Source organism: Cyprinus carpio, chromosome B1 (genome assembly GCF_018340385.1).
Source record: "Cyprinus carpio isolate SPL01 chromosome B1, ASM1834038v1, whole genome shotgun sequence".
Classification (NCBI taxonomy): domain Eukaryota; kingdom Metazoa; phylum Chordata; class Actinopteri; order Cypriniformes; family Cyprinidae; genus Cyprinus; species Cyprinus carpio.
The window spans coordinates 8086117-8108854 of record NC_056597.1 but is presented as its reverse complement, the minus strand read 5'-3'; the positions used below and the strand labels follow the sequence as shown (position 1 = coordinate 8108854).

The 22738-nt window shown below is 36.3% G+C and overlaps 1 protein-coding gene across 1 annotated transcript in view; it reads right to left on the bottom strand.

Moving 5' to 3' along the window:
* The window catches only part of LOC109090935 (cAMP-dependent protein kinase catalytic subunit PRKX-like), a 49278-nt gene that overhangs the window by 15428 nt on the left and 11112 nt on the right, over positions 1–22738 (bottom strand). The window contains 3 exon segments of the mRNA XM_042716432.1: positions 4411–4530; positions 8372–8636; positions 9449–9619. Of these exon segments, the coding sequence (XP_042572366.1) occupies positions 4411–4530; positions 8372–8636; positions 9449–9619 (556 nt within the window).

The following is a 22738-nucleotide window of genomic DNA, read 5'->3' as shown; positions in this document are numbered from 1 at the left end:
TAAACTATACGCCTCTTGTTGGCAGAATTAAAAAAGATCTTATTACTTGGCATTCTCTCCCTATATCCTTCTTAGGCAGAATAAATGTAATTAGAATGAATATTCTCCCAAAGTTTTTAATATTTATTTAAGTCCCTCCCCTGTTACTTAGCTAATCCTTTTTTTCAAAGACATTAACAAACACTTATCTAAATTCATTTGGAACAATAAAATGCCTCGTATTAATTTTAATAAGTTGACAAAACCAAAAGAGAAGGGAGGCATCGCTTTACCAAATTTACAATTTTATTATTGGTCAGCACAAGTGAAACATATGGTCAGTTGGTATAATGAACGGACTGAGTCCATGTGGGTTAATATAGAAGCAACGGTCTGTGCCCCCTTTCCAATAAAATTTCTGCCTTTCATTAAAAATTTTAGAAAAATCAAAAACATTTCAACAAACCCTATTATTCTAAACACTCTTTTGGTATGGAGAGATGTCAGAACATATCTTAAAATTCCAGCCAACCTTTCTTTGCTTTCCCCTATTGCCTATAATCCAGATTTTCCTATTTCATTACATAATATAGGTCTTTCAGACTGGTTTTAAATTAGGGATCTCAACTATATCTTGTCTTTTTTTAGAGAATACATTAAAATCTTTCCAACAACTTTCATGTCAATATAATATACCACAAGCAAACTTTTTCAAATATCTCCAGTTGCGTCACTTTATAAAACCTTTATCAGATAATTGTAAACTAAGACTCAAACTTACTGCCATTGAACAAATTGTGACAAACAATTTTTCCAAGGGAATAATCTCAGTGATATATGATGCCCTTTCTGATACATGTACTTCCTCATTAGATAGTTTGAAGAACGTTTGGGAAAAGGACTTAGGTCATGAAATTAACAATGAAGATTGGATCGCCCTAATTAACAACTTATACTTTAAATGTAATTCATTGGGAGTTCACGAACTTAACTACAAATTCATCAATAGAATTTATCTCACACCATTACGTTTAAAGAAAATATATAGAAATTCGACTGGCCTATGTTTTAATTGCAAAAAACATAAGGGAACATTTCTTCACTGTTTTTGGTACTGTAGCAGAATCATCCCTTTTTGGAACAAAATACATAACTTTTTACAAGAACTCTTTGGGTTACAGTTTTGTTTCTCCTTGGAATTGTACATGTTATCTGTTGGAGTTGAGACAGTGTTTGATTCTCATGTGAAACATATGTTCTTAATTTTGGTGTATCTGGCAAAGAAATGCATACTACTATTATGGTCATCTCCCTCAGGTTCCTTCTTTCAAAATGTGGATGTCTAAAATATCTATATTACTCCCGCTTGAGAAACTTACATATGACGTGCACCGAAAATCTGATGACTTTTGGCAGATATGGTCACCTCTTTGGCATTATATAAAGAACCTTCCTTGACTCTCTAATTTGTGATTCCCTGTACTTGTTTTTTTTTCCCCTTCTGCCTTTCCATTGTATTTTGCTTTGTTCTTATTTTGTATGTCTGACACTGTATCTGTGTACTTCTGATCATTGAACTGACAATAAAAAAAAAAATTAAAAAAAAATAAAAAAAAAAAAAAAAAAAAAAAACAAATGGACGAAAATGTACGTCAAATTTACATGAACTCTGAAGCTAATCAAGGAGGTGATCTCTCTAGAGAGCCCAGAGGGAGACTAGAGTTTCCGGAAGCAGTACATGTCATTTCCTATGGACCCCCCCCCATGATTTGAGTGTGAGTTTCTCTCACATATGCATAAATGCAACCTCTGTATCTTTCTCACTCTCCAGACATCTGAAGCTTCTAACCCTGTATCGATCTAAAATACTTTGTTTGTGAACCATTTTTTGAATGCATTTGTAACTTAAGTTTTTGACATTTTCACAAATTTTGCACCTACATGTTGTAAGGTCTGAAATAGAATAGCACCAACTAGACATTTGCTCACATCCACATATGTGGTCACTGCGTTGAGGTTGTGACCCTTTTAATGGCTCAATCCAAAAGCAGGCATTTCAACTCTTGCTACATTTTCCATGGAGGAGTCTCAAACGACCTTTGATATACACTGACAAGCACACTCACAGTTTCAGAGATGACAGAAGGGAGCTTTTTTATGTCTGGGCAAGCTGTGCCTGTCCATGTGCCTGTCTCTTGAAAAAATAAGGGACCAGGTCATTTTCTCTCACTCACATGCAGGTGCCAACACTTCACAAGAAGTCTGGGATGAATGAAGAGGGTGGGTCACTTTTTCCTCCACACAAGAGCCTGTGAAAGCTCTAGGGCAGATTTAGATGTGGGAGAACAGAGCAGTTTGGACGGGATATACACTACAGCATCCAAAGTTATACCAGGAGGCAAGAAGCTTAGTTTCACACCGGCTTTGGAGTCCATGTGACAAAATGAACACATTTACTTTTGCAAGACAGATATTTTGCCAGAAGAAATAAAAATATCATGTATATTTGTCCAAAATTTATGCATGCTGTTCTACCACACATTTATGCCCACGTGTTGGTAATAAGAATTTAATCTGGATGTAATCTTTTTGTAAACAAGATATATTCCAAGAAATGCATCCGCCCCCAGAGATACTGTAAATATGAGCAGATTATCTTTGTGCATATTAAATATGCCAGTTTGTGGACACTAAATGTAGGCTGCAGGGATAAACGTCTAGGCAAATAAGGATAAATATCATAATAAGGATAAATATCAAGGCAGCACTGAAAGAGGCCATCTGCTTTGAGACATGCACATAGAGGTTTGTGCCTTTGGCAGAACTCAGTGTCTAATATTCCACTGCTGCTCTCTAGTGGTGCATCTTTGACAATAGCTGATTTTTTTCCTGACCACAAGCCAGTACAAATACAGTATGAGCCATACAGGATGAAATAGCAAGTGTTATTTTTCATCATGAATTTATTCATGACTGGTTTTCGTCAAGTAGCCATTAGCTTAAGGGCAGTTCAATTATACATGGAAAATAATTGTCACAAAATAGGATTTGAAGTTACTTTTTTTTCCTCACAAACACGTGAAAGTCACACACGTGATTACTTTTTAAAGGATGATTTACTGAGTTGTTTTGCTGTTAGTCAGGGGTTTTTCAACTTTTAATAAACCCAGTAACTTCCAATAATAAAAATATAGGGTGACACTTTATTTTAAGGTGTTCTTGTTACATGTTACATGTGCTTACTGTTTTAATAACAATAAATTATGCATAACTGCATGCATGTAACCCTAAACCAAACCCTAATACTAACCCTAACTATATAGTAAGTACATGTAAAGTAATATTACTCAGTACTTAAAGGGATAGTTCACCCAAAAATGAAAATTCTGTCATTAATTACTCACCCTCATGTCATTCCAAACCCGTAAGACCTTCGTTCATCTTTGGAACACCAACAGGGATATTTTTGATGGAATCTGAGAGCTCTCTGACCCTCCATAGAGAGCAATGATATTACCACGATCAACGCACAGAAACATAGCAAGGACATTGGTAAAACAGTCCATGTCAAATCAGGGGTTCAACCGTAATTTTCCAAAGCTACGAGAATACCTTTTGTGCGCAAAGAAAACAATTATAACATAATTTATTCAGCAGTTCTTCTCCCTGAGTTACCGTCTTCCGCCATTTTGGAAAGTACCCAATGTAATGGGCGTTATTTATGTTCAGTAGACAGCGCGCGCATGCTGAATGTAAACAAGTGCGCATATGCTGAACGTAAACAACGCTCATTACATTGATTACGTTCTGGGGAACTCTTCAAAATGGCGGAAGACGGTCACTCGGGGAGAAGAACTGCTGAATAAATTATGTTATTTTTGTTTTCTTTGCGCACAAAAAGTATTCTCGTAGCTTTGGAAAATTACAGTTGAACCCCTGATGTCACATGGACTGTTTTACCGATGTCCTTGCTATGTGCATTGGTAATCGTGGTAATATCATTGCTGTCTGTGGAGGGTCAGAGAGCTCTCAGATTCCATCAAAAATATCTTAATTTATGTTCTGAAGATGAACGCAGGTCTTACAGATTTGGGTGAGTAATTAATGACAGAATTTTCATTTTTGAGTAAACGAACCCTTTAAATGAATAATTACACTGTGACACGGACACCTTGAAATAAAGTGTAATCAAATATAGATATTATTGGTAAAACTTTGTAATAACATTATTACAATATACAATGCTTATCAGGTCATTAGCAAATTTTCCATTATATCATTATTAAAATACGTCATAAAATCTCATTCAGGTCGGCTTTATAAATCTCTGTGCAGTCCCTGAAGTAAATTACAAACTACCAGGACTACATAGATTCCTGTTTGAAATCCCTGGTGTAAAATGTTTAGAAGGTGATCATAGTGCTGTCTTACCCTGCAAGCATTTCAAAGATGAGAACACCCAAAGCCCACCAGTCCACGGCTCGCCCGTGACCTTTACTTTGGATCACTTCTGGAGCCAAATACTCAGGAGTACCACATAGAGTCCATGTCCTGAAAAGAAAGAGAGAATAAAATAGTGATGGATAGAAATAGAGGGAAATCCCACAGGGTCCCAAATTCTTAGACCACTGGGATCAAAATCTGATTTATAACTGGAAATAAATGGAATGTTTTAAGACAATGAAAATAAATGCTATGATGACATAAATAAAGAACAAACATGTATGATTCTGTACTTTTTCTCAGCCAGTAAATGAATCCAATTTTTGAAGCTTTCCAAGTTAAGACTGAAAGTGATAGTTCAACCATAAATTAAAATGGTCATCATACACACACATTCATGTTGTTTCAAACCTGTATGTCTTTTGTTTATCTGCAGAATACAAATGAAAATATAGCTTGAAAATTGTTGGAAGCCAAACACAATAAACATACATAAATAAATAAATTGACATGAAAGATTGTGTTGGCTATATATTTAACACAGTAAAAATAGATAAATAACCAGTGTAACATAGCCCATCTACTACAGTGACTGTTTAGATAGCACACAGAGGGGTGTAATTACAGTACACCTTGTGACGGCTGTATTGGCTGGTGTAAGGTAGAGACATATCCACTTCAAGCCAAGGAAATAATATAAGCGTAACTGTATATTGAGCTAGAAGATAGGGTGAAAGCCCACAACACTGTAGTAGATGGTTTCTGATTACACGGAGTAACTGCAGCTCCATGGGGTGAAATGACAAATCTGTGTTTGTTTGGGGCCATGGGGCCGGTCGATAAATGAGTCTGTTGACCTGTCCTTCAGCAAATGGCTGCCCTTTGCTTCTCTGTCTGGATATGGTTTTGTAACAGAATTATAAGATTGTATCTGTTGATACCAGAATGTCAATAAGGAAAGGAGAAGAAATATGTAAAGGAGATTTTTTTTTTTTTTTGAGCTGCTGATCTGATTTCCTGTCAATACCAGTATCTCAATATAAGGAAATGATGAGTAACATAAAAGCTATACTGGAGACTTCTCACAGAAACATTTTGTGGTTTTAGCAGATCTTTACTTCTGATTATTCTAGCTCCTGTGTCTTCAACCTTTTTTAGGACAAAGTACATTATATAAGTATGAGGGTATATCACTTTTTAACTGGGCCAATAATAAAATACTGAAACAATATTGATTTTCTAAATTAATGCAAAGTCCAGAGTTATGAACTTGTCACTTGTACATTATATTTACATTTTAGTTAAAATATTTTGAATATGGGAGCAACAACATTGATTAATTTTATTGAATATTTTATTCAACATTAACATAATATGTATTTTATTTTCCAAGGGGTGTCTAAATCACATCACATAACCGAGGTACCTCAGGGTTCAGTGCTTGGCCCTCTTCTATTCTCAATATAACCTCACTGGGCCATATTACTGCTGATACTATTATAATACTGTCATGGTGACAGAAAACTTACACGAAAGGGGGCCTGGAATAGCTTGTGTGCATGTCTCTCACAGTATATAATATATATATATATATAACTTATTTTCTTGCTCTCTATTTCGGTCTCTTTCTTTATCTTTCTGTGCTCAGCTGTCTGGTTTTAGTTCTTCTCTCTGTAATAGAGAGGATTAGTCTCCCTTGTGTTAACTGAAGCCTCTCAGTGTCAGCTCACGACAGCATTCCAATAAACTATGAGAGAGGTTTGGTGTGATTTTCGACTGGCTCTAATGATTTGTGTTTACTCTAATTATATCAGACTGCATACCAATAGGAGCAGCAAAGAAACTGATCCGGTTATCAAGATCAGATTATGTTATTAATATAAGCACAACTGATGACTCACTTAACAATATGTTTGTCTGCATGGCTGTATTTGCATGCCTGACTAGAAAATGTAGGCCTGCCTGTGTTGTATTTCACCGTTACTGTTTGCTGTAACGGCTGACTAGTTTATGCCATTGCTGGAACAAGCATGTAAACATCTAAAAATTCACAGTTGAATTTTCAAAAAGGACTTTTAGGACATCAAAGCTGTCGTGATGAAGGTGACTTTTCTCTGAATTCCTCTTTATTTATTTATTTTTTTGATTGGCCACTTGAAGCTGTGCAACTAGCGTTTGACAAGTTCCCTCCTTCGCCCCCAAACATGACCACAATAAGAGCGCTACAATTCATCAATAACTCTGACACAATAATAAGCCCTCAACTTGAGCAGACATTCTGACAAGATGATAAGATGAAAAAATGTCCTAATGCCACCTACACCTACAAAAAAAAAAAACTATGCCTGATTTAGGACTGGATTTCCAAAGTCCTCAACCTGTCCTCATTTTAACAATAAAGGTGCTTCAAATGACCATTGATAAATGTTAACAGCAAATATCTCTGAATGTAAAGACAAATGCAAATATAGCCACCAGGTGGCATTGTTGCCACATGACAGTCTGTGCAGACGCTATCTACTCAGACTGGAAAAGCCAAAGCTGTTGCTTGCAGGGACAGTTGTCTTCTTCATTGGACCGGAGGAACTGCTTTCAGTTTCTATATGTGGGTCACTTGCACATCAGAGTCAGAACCCCGACGTTCTGGTGTCATTCCTCATGCACAGAGAAACAGAAACACGATCTACGCTTATACATCAGAGGGGTCAAGGCTTGCCCTGAGAAAGCACTGCGATACTCTGCACTGCAGATGGATATACACACACATACAAACACACAATCTCTTGTTCTTTTATTGTATTAGAATGATACTATCAGGGGGCACAACCAGAGGGATTTTCAATTTCAGCAAGGTTACTCTTAAATTGGTCCATGGTCCATTGGTTGCACTCATTCAGAATTAATAACGGTGGGCTGATGGATGCTCTAGGGGGCCAAACTAAGCCTTTTTTTTTAAAGACACTCATATTAGGACAGCTTTAATAACCCGCAGAGAAGCAATCGTATATGTCTTTTGTAGAGGGAATCACACAGTATGAGCGAATGAAGGCATTCAGTTGGATATTCTGAAGGACGAAGAGTGACGTGGTGCTTCGTTACTCCAATAAAACATCACAGTTAAGATTCTGAAAAACTCCATGAATCACGCAACTGAATTTGATCCCCTACAGAATTTCAAAGCGGCTTTAACGGCTTACATTTATTTTGACAATGAGAACACTAGGAATGTTAAAATGCCATGGAATGAAGGTAAAAATCTGCAGCATGCCTAATCCAATCTTAAAATCAACTTTAATCTTCAAGGGCACACACTTCAGATAACTGCTGCTCAGCGATCTTTCTCTCCCTGGTTTATGTACTTAAAAATAACTTCAAAAGATTTCACAACATCAACAGATCTATCTAGGAGTGTATTAAATGAAAATGACTAAATTTCAATGTAATAATACATCAGCTGAGAAGACATCAAACAGAAAAACAGTGTGATATCTGCAGTTAAATTTCATCACATGTTGATTGTTTCAGGTAGGAATGCACCAATGCCATTTTTAGAGACCAAATATGAGAACCTAATAAACTGTCTGCAGCTCTAATGCTCCGCTGTATTGGCTTTTGGTTTTGGATTATTTAGAGTACATAACCACAGAATTGGACCTAAGTAAATGAATGCAATTAATTAAACAGATTTAGGCTAATAGATAATGAATGAATGAATAAAAAATAAAAATAAATAAATACATGAATACATAAAATAAATAAATAAATGTTTGTTTGGGTGATTGTCCACTGTGGATAATTGTCCAAAAAAAAAATGGTTACACAATCCTGTGACACTGAAGACGAGGAATGGCTGTGGAAAACAAACCAAATAATAAAATAAAAGTTTTACTGCATTTTTGATTAAATAAATGCAGTTTTGGTGACCATAAGAGACCAGCTGCCAACATACCTTTCAGAGAGCTTTTTAGCGAACCCGAAATCTGTCAATCGAATGTGCCCCTCACTGTCCAGCAGTATATTCTCTGGTTTCAAGTCTCTGTAGACAATTTCTTTGGAGTGAAGGTATTCAATGGCACAGACGATTTCAGCTGAATAAAACATTCCTGTGCTGTTGCTGAAACGTCCTCGGTTGCGTAAATAGCTGAACAGTTTTTGACATTCATTTACTTAATCAATATGTATGTAAAGAGATCGTTATTGTTGGTGCGTAAAGTGAATGAAAATATACATTATACGTGTTACATGTGATTTGGTCACAGAATACATAAATATATGTATACTTGTTATATGCTTGTGACAAATAGGCTACACATTAAAAGACTTACATTATAAAAGCATAAAAACTACCAATAGTTACAGTAGGAACACTAGCGAGCAGAGGTCATGTCATAATGTCAATAATCATGATATAATACAGTGGTTCTCAACCCTTTTGACTCCAAGGCCCCACATCATAGATATATTCAAAGGCCCCATGACTTTAGTAGATTTTAGAGAATTACTGGTAAAGTTTTTTTTTTTTTAGGTTTTGTTTTATATGTTATTTAAATTTATTTCTTGGCATTTATACAAACATTTACATTCATTATAAAAATGTCCATGGAGTTTTAAGTTTGTATTAGTCTTTTAGAAATCAGGTCTAGAAATCATACTTTTAAAATTGGACTACCTCATATATCCAGGTTTTTCAAGATGTGATCTCTCTTAAAAAAAATACAAATAAAATAAATAAAATAAAATCTTTATTTCTTGACACCCCCTAGTTGAGAACCATTGGTATGGTATAGATTAGTATCTATAGTTAAAAAAAAATAAATAAATTCAAAGATAAATACAAAATCTAAATTTAAAATTGACTCAAGTAATTGTAGAAGGTCAAACAACATTTGACATTAATATTTTTGGTTAAACAGCTAAAATGTTTACACAGATCATAACCTATTGTGTTTTTATGAGATAACTATAAACAGTGTCTTCTGTTTAATTTCTGTTGTAGCCTGTTGTTAAGGCTGCGTAGTGTACACTTACAGTCTGACAAGGAAAGGATGGTTCACCTCCGTCAGAACCTCTTTTTCATTATGCACGTGTTGCTCCTGTTTCAGACGAATTACATCTGGGATTTTCATCGCCTTCAGAGCAAAAAAACCTCTTGTCTTTTTATCCTTCACCAGAAAAACCCTTCCAAAGGTTCCTGTACCTGAAACAATGTGGAATATTGACATAAAGAGAACGGCTACAATGTAGAAATCAATGTTAAAATATTTTCTTCATCCACAAAATATATAAACACCTAAGCCATACTTAAAAATGGGAGTGATTTTATTCATCTTTGCTCAGTTTTTCTTCCCAGTATCCAAAGGAAACCATCAAATCTATAAATTATTTTGTGTTGACCACTTTAACTCACTTCTTAAATATTATCTTAGAGTATAGAAGCATGTTTGTGTTTGGTCTCTCCACAGAGATTTGTTGTCCACAGATGAATAGCACTCAGTAAAACTCTCAAAGATGACCCGTCTCAAAGAAGTCTTTGATTTCTACTGTACAGTGACACAGGTTTCAGTGGGTAATAGATCTTAGGTTGCACACATATGATCAATGGTGACAGAGAGAGCTCTCAAGCTGAGAGAGCAGGGCACCTTGAACCAAACCCCCAAATTACAGGCTACTCAAGCCTGAGAGGTCAATACCTACAGCAGACAACTTGACAGGCTATTTGGACAACACATCCTATTATATTCTCTTAGACCTAAGCCTCACACTTAATGCTTAACTAATCCTTGATGATAAACCAAATAACTTAACAGCATCATGGGGAAAAAAAAGAACAGGCATGCCTAGAAATGTGTACGTGAGGAGTTGGTGTACACTGCGTGTAGCACTCGGATCAAGAGACGAAAAACCACAGTCATGGAGTAGTGGCAGTTGTTTGGGTTTAAGGGCCATAAAGTAGATCAAGCAGCTGAGATGCCACAGAGAGCCTTGTGTTTTATTTGTTTAACCTAGCTTTAGCTTGAGAAAGACTTTTTACCTAGACACCTGAGACAGAACAAATACCCATGACATTTTGATGGATGTTATCATAAAAAAGAAAGAAAGAAATCATGGTTTTTGATTGACACAAGCGTTCAAAAGTTTGGGGTCAGTAAGATATTTTACCTTTATTTTTTTAAAACTATTAATTAATCTTACTTAATAATACTTTTATTCAGCAAGATGTATTAAATTGATCAATTGGAGTTTTATTTTTTTTTTTTTACGATAGTTTTATATTTTTAAAAGCTAGGCATATATCCATGACATAAAAAATAATAATACTAAAAAATAAATAAAAAATCATGTAATACAATTAAAAGAATAGTTCAAAATTCTGTCATCATATACTCTCATGTCGCTCCAAACTTGTATGAGTTTCTTTCTAATATAAAATACGAAGATATTTTAAAGAACCAAAGGGATATTGGTCCCCATTGACTTCCATAGCAGGAAAAGAAATACTATGGAAGACAATGGGGACCTTCAACTGTTGATTCCCAGCATTCTTTAAAATATCTTCTTTTATTTTCAACATGAGAAAGGTTTGGAACTACATGAGGGTGAGTAAACGATGATACATTTTTCATTTTGAAGTGAACTATCCCTTTAAATGTCTCAAAAAAAAAAGTCTTTCTGTTTGATCTTTGATCTTTTTTTTGATCTTTCTCATAGTTCTTTTTCCATGTACAATAAAAATAAAAGTGTAAATGTCATAAGTTAGATTTCAAGAAACAAATCATGAAACAGAATTAGAAGCAAAAAGATTAATGACAGCGAACTAAGCTCTGCTCTTTTTGTAATGGGGTAGTTTTAGAAGACCTACATTTCCTTGTAGCTGCATTGTGATGAGTTACGAGCTATGACACTGATGGAATAACTGACACGGAATGTTGGCATTTAACACGTTTACCTCACACAAGGAATCTTTGTTCAGAGACCACTGAGTTGACATGGTTACACAAGCATGGAAGAAAACAAACGCCCTAGCTGTCAGAGGGGAGGGAACGGGACTGGTACATGTGAAGCAAGACACTTGATGACACATTATTAGATCATGTTTCCTGCCTGTTACAGGGAAATCTTATTCAGCTTGCAAAACATCAAAGGAGTTGTTATTGTGAACTTATAAGTGAAGAAATCAAAGTCACTATAGAATACAACAGAATGACAGACACAATGCTTCACTATTCTCCTCTACTTTCTTATTGGTCAGATGCATTCAATAGCTATGTTTACATGCACCCAAGTAAGCAGTTAGTGATTGGACTGATGGCCCAATCAGATTGAAAGCTTCATGTAAACGTCAATTGACCTGAATGATCTGAAATTTTGGTAGAATTGAAAAGAGTGGTGCGGACCTGAAATAATCCAATCAATAGAAAAACAAAAACAAAACAAAACAAAACAAAACAACAACAACAACAACAAAACTAAGCATATAAACACTTGAACATAACAATGACTGAATATGATCTTCTCAAAAATACTTTTTTTTTTACATATGCGCAGTGCTATGATGTAAATGTTCACCGCAGACCTTTTATAATAAGATCTCTATTTATGGTTTACTTCTTACAAAAGTCAAATTGTTTATTTAGGTCTTACATACCAATCAGTTGAGGAGACTGAATATTAAATAAATAATATTTGGGAAAAAAAGATAATAACCCTGGCTTTTTTTTCAGTTCTGAATGAAGTGACTAGGGCTTTTTGGGATTCATATAAACAAAAACTATCTGTTCTATCAAATCTGTCTCTTTCTTTCTTTCTCTCTCTCTCTTTAATCGTTCCACCAATATTTTAATACCCAACTGTTTAAAAGATTTAAAACACCAAAGCAACAGTAAATTTGGACAGTTTTACTTAACAAATCTAAAGTCTGCTTGTGGAGGAGAGATGTTTGTTCCATCTTATTAAGTTAAAGAGATGGATTTATTGATGTATTTTATTGTGTACAGTACTACATCTTAAAATTATATTTAAGGCCAGATTAAAACGCAAAGTCAAGTAAAAAAAAAATATATATATAATATGGATAGACACTTTAAAAAAAATCTCACAAATATAAATTTGTGCCATGATCAAATAATTTGTGACTGTGAGTGAGCTACAATTTACCTAGTTTCACATAGCCAGACCTTCAGACTGACGGCAGGAACCATTGCCGCTTTGAATGGCCAAGAATGAATGGCCATATGACTGACAGGTAAAGCAATCAATCACTTTTTATTTTTCAACCAATCAGATGATGACTTTGAAACTCCTGAAGTGTTTCCATCAGTCAAGTGTTTCCATCAGTCAAGTGTTTCAAATAACTTTCTTTTCTGATCTGATGTGGCTTCTTATCACAGAATGAGGCAGAAAATATATTCTATACTGTAATAAGGCTATGTCGATCAGCATTGGATTATAAATTGACTTTATTATTATGAAAATACCCAAGATGGCTTGAAGAACACATATAAACCATGTATTGTTGTCTTCTTTTTATTCAATCACAGCAATAGCTGGTTGTATTTTCCCATATTAGGGATTTCCTAGAACGTAATGAGTTCTATTACTACAGTGATGCATGTTTGGAGTTTCTGTGTGAAGTCGCTTTCTGGCATCTATAAGAATGAAACATTGCGTTTAAGGCTCAGTAATGCGTACTAAGTCCTATTTTGGGCATAAATAGGAAACATAATGCTTCTCGCTTAGGAAATTTGAAGTAAACCTATGATAATCCATGTTTTTTATAGAAGTGTACAGAAGAAGTTACTGCATTTTAAATCTCAAATCGCAATTTTAAGCAGAAAAATTGCAATTAAATTGTTTTTTTCCCAAAATTGAACAGCCCTAATGCCATATGCATGGGACTAGACATGTGCCGGTATTCGGTAATGTGATATATCACGGTAATGAACATGCACAATATTGTTGTCGTGGGCACTTCTAAATACCGTGAATAATTATAGGTGCTGGTCATATAATTAGAATATCATCAAAAAGTTGATTTATTTCACTAATTCCATTCAAAAAGTGAAACTTGTATATTATATTCAGTCATTACACACAGACTGATATATTTCAAATGTTTTTTCTTTTATTTTTGATGATTATAACTGACTAACTAAGGAAAATCCCAAATTCAGTATCTCAGAAAATTAGAATATTGTGAAAAGGTTCAATATTGAAGACACCTGGTGCCACACTCTAATCAGCAAATTAACTCAAAACACCTGCAAAGGCCTTTAAATGGTCTCTCAGTCTAGTTCTGTGGGCTACACAAGACTGCTGACTTGACATTTGTCCAAAAGACGACCATTGACACCTTGCACAAGGAGGGCAAGACACAAAAGGTCATTGCAAAAGAGGCTGGCTGTTCACAGAGCTCTGTGTCCATGCACATTATTTGAGAGGTAAAGGGAAGGAAAAGATGTGGTAGAAAAAAGTGTACAAGAAATAGGGATAACCGCACCCTGGAGAGGATTGTGAAACAAAACCCATTCAAAAATGTGGGGGAGATTCACAAAGAGTGGACGGGAGCTGGAGTCAGTGCTTCAAGAACCACTACGCATGGGTTTCAGCTGTCGCATTCCTTGTGTCAAGCCACTCTTGAACAACAGACAGTGTCAGAAGTGCCTTGCTTCAAAAAGGACTGGATTGCTTTCCAGTGTAAAGTTTCCACAGTCAGTGATGGTTTGGGGTGCCATGTCATCTGCTGGTGTTGGTCCACTGTGTTTTCTGAGGTCCAAGGTCAACGCAGCCGTATACCAAAAAGTTTTAGAGCACTTCATGCTTCCAACTTTATGGAGATGCAGATTTCATTTTCCAACAGGACTAGGCACCTGCACACAGTGCCAAAGCTACTAGTACCTGGTTTGAGGACAATGGTATCCCTGTTCTTAATTGGCCAGCAAAATCGCCTGACCTTAACCCCATAGAAAATCTATGGGGTATTGTGAAGAGGAAGATGTGATATGCCAGACCCAAGAATGCAGAAAAGCTAAAGGCCACTATCAGAGCAACCTGGGCTCTCATAACACCTGAGCAGTGCCACAGACTGATCGACCACACCACATTGCTGCAGTAATTCAGGCAAAAGGAGCCCCAACAAAGTATTGAGTGCTGTACATGCTCATACTTTTCATGTTCATACTTTTCAGTTGGCCATGATTTCTAAAAATTCTTTCTTTGTATTGGTCTTAAGTAATATTCTAATTTTCTGAGATACTGAATTTGGGATTTTCCTTAGTTGTCAGTTATAATCATCAAAATTAAAAGAAATAAACATTTGAAATATATCAGTGTGTAATGAATGAATATAATATACAAGTTTTACTTTTTACATTTACATTTAGTCATTTAACAGACGCTTTTATCCAAAGCGACTTACAAATGAGGACAATGGAAGCAATCAAAAACAACAAAAGAGCAATGATATATAAGTGCTTAACAAGTCTCAGTTAGCCTAAACGCAGTATACGTAGCAAGGGCTTTTAAATAATATAATAAATAAAAAGAAAACAGATAGAATAGAAAAGGAATAGAGCAAGCTAGTGTTAGAGGTCTTTTTTTATAATTGTATAATAAATGAAAATAAAATAGATAGAATACAAAAAGATTAGAAAGTTAGTTAGACTTTTTTTTAAATAGAATTAGAATAGTGAGTGCAAAAACTTTTTGAATGGAATTAGTGAAATAAATCAACTTTTTGATGATATTCTAATTATATGACCAGCACCTGTATATATGACAAATTGTTTAGAATTTGGAATGCATTTAAAGAATACTATTCCCATCAACTGGTCAAAATGCACAACACCGCTGTATGCTGCTTGAAATACGCGTGAGCCGCTCTGATGTAAACAAGCATGCACGAGAAGCACATGGAGGAACGCGTGAGAGACTCACTGAATGAAAGCACATTCGCTCTCTGACAGCAGGTGGCGCTAAACTGCAGAAAATGCAGCCCTTACCCTGGAAACTCCATAAATAAAGCAGCTGCTACTTTCTAAAACATATTTAAATTATTTTAAATAGCCATTCAGATTTCTGTATTCGCTATGGTGTTTATCACAGAGCCAAATACTTAAATATTTAGACTTAATAGGCTATTTATTTTCACACTTTACATTAGGGCTTCATTAGTTAACATTAGTTAATTCATTAGTTAACATAAACTGCCAATGAAAAAATTCTTCTGAACATTCATTAATCTTAGGTATTCCAATATTTAATAACACATTGTTAAAATCGAAAGTTGCAACTGTTATTTAATGAGCTAACATGAACTAAGACTTTTATTTTTTAACAAAGATTATTAACTTATGTAGCTATTGCTCATTGTGAATGTTAATGCATTAACTAAGGTTAAGTAATGATGTCTTATTGTAATGTGATACCTATGGGTCTTTATAGTTCTTTTGCACTTTAATCTGTGTAAAACTTTTAACTTTATATATTTTTCTGTATTGCTTTATTGTATTTAAATGTTCAGTTATTTTTGTTATAATAAAAAAAGTTATTTAACCCGTTATACTGTATTATGACCACTTTTTTAAAACTTATCATGCATACCGTGATAAAAGCATTAGCAATTAATCGCAACAGGAAAATTTGATACTGGCATATCACTACATGGGACTAACAGTTTACCTGACTAGCCAACAACAACCATACATGTCCATCAACCAAAAAAAAAAGATATGATATGAATAACGTATTGAGAAAACATAAAATAAACATAAGTATACAACATAGCAAAAAAGATTACGCATAGCTGAAGTTGGAAATTTCCATCAAGGTCTATCCTTTTGTTGTGTTTTTATAGGCTATTCAACTCTTTGGGTCTTTTAAGGACTGATACAGTGATAATGCAACTCTGAAACAATAATAAAACAAGAAATATGAGCTTTTACCCAACTCCTTTCTTTTAGAGTAAACCACACATGCCTTTAGAGTAAATGCACTTTGTGGAAGTATTTAACAGAATACACTTCCTGCTGTAACTAAATAATGTGGTAAACCCACCCCACAGCTTAGTGAATATTTTACATTCTCAGCATATAATTCATATGCATCTCACACAATGCAATCTTAGAGCACAGCCTTAAATTCTCTTCATTCACAGCTTGAGAGGTTGTTTGTTACGGTGATTTTATCACAGTTCAAGGGAACACAAAGTAAAAAGCAAATTAAATTCATTTGAAATGGTAATCACAAAAATTTCCAATTAATATATCTCATTGCTCATAATTTCATAATAGATTGCTGCAGAAATGAAGTAGTCTGGTTCCCTCAAAAAGCCAGTAAGATATTTCCCTAATTCCTTTGTTCATCAAGATCTTCACAAATTAACAGTTTTAATTAATTCTGAAGACTAAATACAATCGCAAGATGTAAAACGCTAAAGTTAGGCTAAATGAACTACATCACAGTTGCATGATTACAAAGCCACATAACTAAGCTTCACACAACTCTTTTCTTTTTTTATCTACAAGGCAGAAAGATAGGATTTGTAACAAAGTTCGTAAGTCACAGGATTTAAATTGTTTGCAAGAGTGTAAATACAAAAAAAGCTGTAAAAGTGAGCAGATACAAACCTCTGTAGGCATTTAGTCACCTGTTAGCAACCACATAAATGCTTAAAGGGGTCATATGATGCGATTTCAATTTTTCCTTTCTCTTGGTGCATAAAGAATATCTGTAAAGTTGCAGAGACTAAAGTTTCAAATCCAAAGAGATACTCTTTATAAAAGTTAAGAGTCAACTACGATTTTTGTTAATTAATTGGTAATGAATTGCCTCCTCTGGTGAAGCCTGCTTTCTCCTAATACTTTATTCTCCCTCTACCAACAGAAAGGAGTTCTTTGCCACAGTTGCCTGTGACTTGCTCATCAAAGGATCAACGCATTAAAGAGTTTGTTCACCCAAAAATGAAATTTCTGTCTTTAAGTGCTCACCCCCTATGTCATCCCAAACCCATAAAATAGTCAACATGACTACAGTGGTTCAAACTTAATGTTATGAAGCGACGAGAATACTTTTTGTGCCCAAAAATAACCACTTTTATTCAAGAAATTCTTCTGTCCCCTGTCATACTGTTATGCTATTTTCACTGCAGAGCTTCAGTATTTACAGTATTGGCCGATGCATGCGTGTGATGCTGACAGAGGGGCCGGCCAATAATGAGTCAGTATTCAGATGTAAGTACACGGAAGCTCTGAACTGCATTTGCTATGTCAACTGCGTATGTCAACAGTTCAAACTGTTAAATAAACATTTGGCACACAAAAAGTAATCTCGTCGCTTCATAATATTATGGTTGAACCGCTATAGTCACATTGACTATTTTATCAATGTCTTTAATACCTTTCTGGACCTTGAAAAAGGTGGAATGACATTGCTGCCTATGCGTGGTTCAGAAACCTCTCGGATTTCATAAAAAATATTTAAATATTTAACATTTATTTGTGTTCCGAAGATGAACTTAGATCTTACAGGTTTGGGATGACATGAGGGTGAGTAATTAATGACAGAACTAACCCTTTAAGTCATGAATTTTTATAGCAGCGCTCTGATAAAAATACTTGGAGGGGGCAATTTTTCCAAAATCTTTACCACAATATGAGACATTTTTAACCACAGTAAGGACAGGCATTTCAATTTAATATTAAGTCAGACTTTACTCATTGAACTTAAAGCCATACCCTGTATTTTTCAACATCTTTGCTTAAATAACTTAAATAGCTAATTGAATGTGGAAATGTTAAAACCCACATCAGACTATTTGACAGGCAGTTATTTTACCAGTTGTATCTTAATTAATACTTTTGAGAATTGCTTAAAGGGATAGTTCATCCAAAAATGAAAATTGTATGATCATTTACACCCCCTCAAGTTGTTCCAAACCTGTATGAATTTCTTTGTTCTGCTGAACACAAAGGAACATATTTGGAAGAATGTCAGTAACCAAACAGGTTTCGCCCCCCATTGACTACCATAGGCAGATTCTAGTTGGATAGAAAGACCTTTGGCATATACTTTGTAACTTTTAAAATAGTTTACATGCACAAACAGCTATATTACTACCTAAAGGAAAAGTAAAGTCCAAAAGAGGATAATATAGGCACATTAAATTACACTGCTCTGTACATAAACTCTTTCCTTCAGTGATTCTGCTTTTTATCCACATGTGTCATGACTAATGGTCAATTCAGCACTTTTAGAATTAACTTACTTTAATTCACTACAACACTGCTCTAGTTTAACTTTTTTTTTTTTTTTTTTTTTCTGTGATTCTTTTGTAAACATATTGAATCCCTGGAATGTTTGTCTTATATGCTGACTAAAGTTTATTTATTCTTTCAAGGTTGGTACTAATATGGTACACTACCTCAACAATGAGACAAGCCAGGATCCATATGTCTTGGTGCTTGGAGACAAAGAAAATTCCTCCCAAGTTTTTATAATTTTCAATGGAGAGGCAGTTGAAAAGGAGACCTTACTTCAAGCAGTGGATGTATGCTTCAGAATGTTCTACATCTATGACATAAACTACCCAAAGCCATCTGCTCCCATTTGGGAGTTCTTGCAGCATGCAGTATAATATTCCTGGAGGAGTTCCTTTTACATATTGCTGCCTCCTAAAAAACTTTGTATTCAAAGTTACTGATCATCAGTAGGTCCAGTAGCCAAAACACACATTAATGGGTTAGTTCACCAAAAAAGGAAAATTCTGTCATTAATTACTCACCCTCATGTCGTTCCAAACCCGTAAAACCTCCGTTTATCTTTATATTTTGAATTCAATATATGCAAATAAGTGTGGTGTGCATATTTATATTAAATACTAGGCTCAACAATATTGAGTACATTTGTCATTTAAAACCTGTTTTAAAAACAGATTTATTGTTTTTCTACTTAAATAAACAACCACCCACAGTTGGGAAGGTGCTATGTTAACCCATAGTTGGGTTACTTGTTGGGTTATTTTTAACCCAACTTTTTTTAGTGAGTACTTTCTTTGGCCATCCAAAAGAGGACACAACTAGAAATCAGTGGTTAAGTTGTATCTACAACACTGTTCCAGAAAAGTTCAACCTAAATATTCAGATGTGCGCAGCGCATTTTACGGAGGACAAGGACTGTTTCCTGGAAGAGTAGCCTACAATGCCGGTGTCTCTTTCTATAAAGTGGGGCTGTAACAATATAAAAACTCCATAATCACGGGAAGAAGGAGGCGGTAACCGGCAAACATTCCACTCTCCTCCGTGGGACTCGAGACCGGTGAGTGGAGCAGGTGTGGCTCATTTCCCAATCACTCCACCGGCCTCGCTCCGTTCCCATGGCTCTCCACCCCGCCCCACTCGTCACATACCCCCATCGCCCCTCACAGGCCGGGGTGTACTCCCGAGACTGCGCTCTACCCCCACCCTCCCTCCGGTGGGGGGGACCACTCACGGTGACCTGCGGGAACCTGGGGTAAGGACAGACAGATGAGGCGAGAGAAAAGGAGATGGAAGGATGAGGAGCAACAGAGACAAGAGAGGGTAGAGAGGAGGAAAGAAAAAAAAAAATTGTTCCGGTTCCCAGACACGCTGCCGCTCGACCCTCCACCAGCTGTGTGAACTCCTCCGTGGCACCTGGCGGTGGCACTGGACGGCCCTCGGTGGACGGCGATGGCTCCTCCGGTTTCGGGCAGCCGGCAGGAGTCCCCCCGTTCCCTGCTCCTCCCCATTCTGGTGGATGGCAGCAGACTCCGGCCACCTGGCGAACGGCGGCGACTCCTCCGCTCCCTCACAGACGGCAGCCGTCCCTCCACATCACGGGCGGCCGGCAGCGAGTTCGTCCGTCCCCGGCAACTCACTCCAGCACTGGATGGCCCTCGGTGGACGGCACGACACTCCTCCGCTGCCCGGTGGACGGCGACAGCTCCTCCGCTTTCGGGCAGCTGGCAGGAGTCCCCCGTTCCCTGCTCCTCCCCATTCTGGCTCAGGCAGCAGGCTCCGTCCCCGGCAACTCACTCCAGCCCACCGCCTCAAGCATCCACGGCACCAGACTGCTACGCCCTGCTCGATGGCACTGCGGATTCACCCCAGCGGCGAGGGATCTTCGGCAGCGCGTCCCTCCTTCCTCCCGGGTTTCGGCACCAGTGTAACGATAAAAACTCCATAATGACGGGAAGAAGGAGGCGGGAACTGGCGAACATTCCAATAAAACTTTAATTACAAAATAAACCCAAAACAGCGCGACAGCCCCTCACAGGCGACTGCCGCACACAAACAAAAACCAAACCCAAAATAAAGCCCAGGCCTGGTCCTCTCCCGTCCTTCACTGTCGTCGCTCCTCTTTTGTATCCTCCCAAACTCCTTCGTGGGACTCGAGACTGGTGAGTGGAGCAGGTGTCGCTCATTTCCCAATCACTCCACCGGCCTCCCTCCGTTCCCACGGCTCTCGGCCCCACCCCACTCGTCACAGGGGCAATTCCAACTTTGCAAGGACTTTTGCAGATACGTTTACATATTTAAAGAATTTGCCACTGACAATTCAAACGTGAGTTTTGAGCAGTGTGGAGTAGCGTTTGTTGTTTTTGGTTTCTCCGATCACAAATGCAGACACGGGTTTTACGCAACACAACATGTAAAAACACAGTATGTCATTATAATCAGTAATTATATCCCCACTGGATGCAACAAATGCCTCGTTTGTAATGGGTTTTATTGTTTTTGTCTTGTTGTGCCGGGACACACAGCATCTGTAAGGGGTTTAACATTTCCGTCACACGCTTGAGGAATTCAGCCAATCACAACGCACTGGATAGCTGGCCAATCAGCGTACACCTTGCTTTTCAGAACGATGAGCTTTGTAAAAATCGACACGTTTCAGAAAGGTGGGACATAGAGGAGCAACAATAATGTATAGTACATGGAAAATAATGTGTTTTTTGAACCTTAAACCACATAAACGCATTGCATTACACCAAATACACAAAATAATGTTATTTTTAGCAGCATCATATGACCCCTTTAATGAAAACAAAACATCACAAGTGCGGTGTTAAACATGTATTTTTATGTCAAGGAATAAGAATGAAATCCTCAAACCTGAATATGGCAGAAACATTACTTACATTTACCCAATAAAGTTTATTTTATTCTATTAGAAGATGAACCTTCGATTTTTGGTTGCACCACCTTTGAGCATCCTTTCTTTAACCTTTTTGAAATACAACAAGTGAAAATATCTTGATCAAATTGATTTCAGGGCTATGGAACTGTAAGTGCAAAAATACTAACATATCCAGGTCCAGGTTTTAGTACTGACTTCTCTATTTTAAGCTGTTGCTAAGCATTTAATATTCAACTGTTGTGCACTGCTGGGCATTAGTGTATGAATTTCAATTCACATTTTTAATAGCTTGATATTTTTTTCAACACGGTTCAAACAACCAGTATCCGACCAAATATCCATAATATACATTACATTTTAATTTTCCAGTTTTATAAATAGTTGAATCTTTTGTTTCAGGTGGGAGATGGCACTTTATCTAGACATGGGAATAGCCTTTACTTTTCAATTACTAACCTTAAGCACTGTCAGACAATTACCATGACTATGAGACATGACCTTATTTTGAATCATTAACGAATACTTTAATTGAGTCATTAATGGTATCATTAATGAATTAGTTGAAGTGTAGTATTGGATGTAATTCTTAAAGTTGTATATAGAGCTGCCCCCCTTTGAGAGATGAGAGAGAATCAAACAAAAATCCAGTCCTTGGTTGAATCAAACAATAATTGATTTAATAAAAAGTAGAAATAAAGCATTCTCTAAATATAGGACAAAGGATATAGATGATTTTGAAAATAATAAACTATTTAGAAATTTAGTACAGAAAAAGATAAAGGAAACAAAGATATATTTTTAGGGTTAGATGTTGAAGGCATGATAGAATTTGATAGAAGTTGAAAATAATTTGAAAACTTTCTTCATGTCTGTTGCTACAAGTTTAGTTGAAAAACTACCAGTGAATAAAGGAAACTGGGGGATTGAATTTGCTAGAGGTTTTTATCAAAGAAATGTTGTGTTGTCAAATTATTTTGTATTTAGTGTACTTTCAGTGGAAGACATTGAGGTTATTCAAGAGCAATTAAAGGTGTCTGAAGCAACAGGATGAAATTGGATGAAAGGTTTTTAAGGGATGGAGCTAGTAGTATTGCGCCTACTTTCACATAATCAATCTTTCATTGAAAAAAGGGACAGTAGTAGCAGATATGAAGATAGCAAAAAT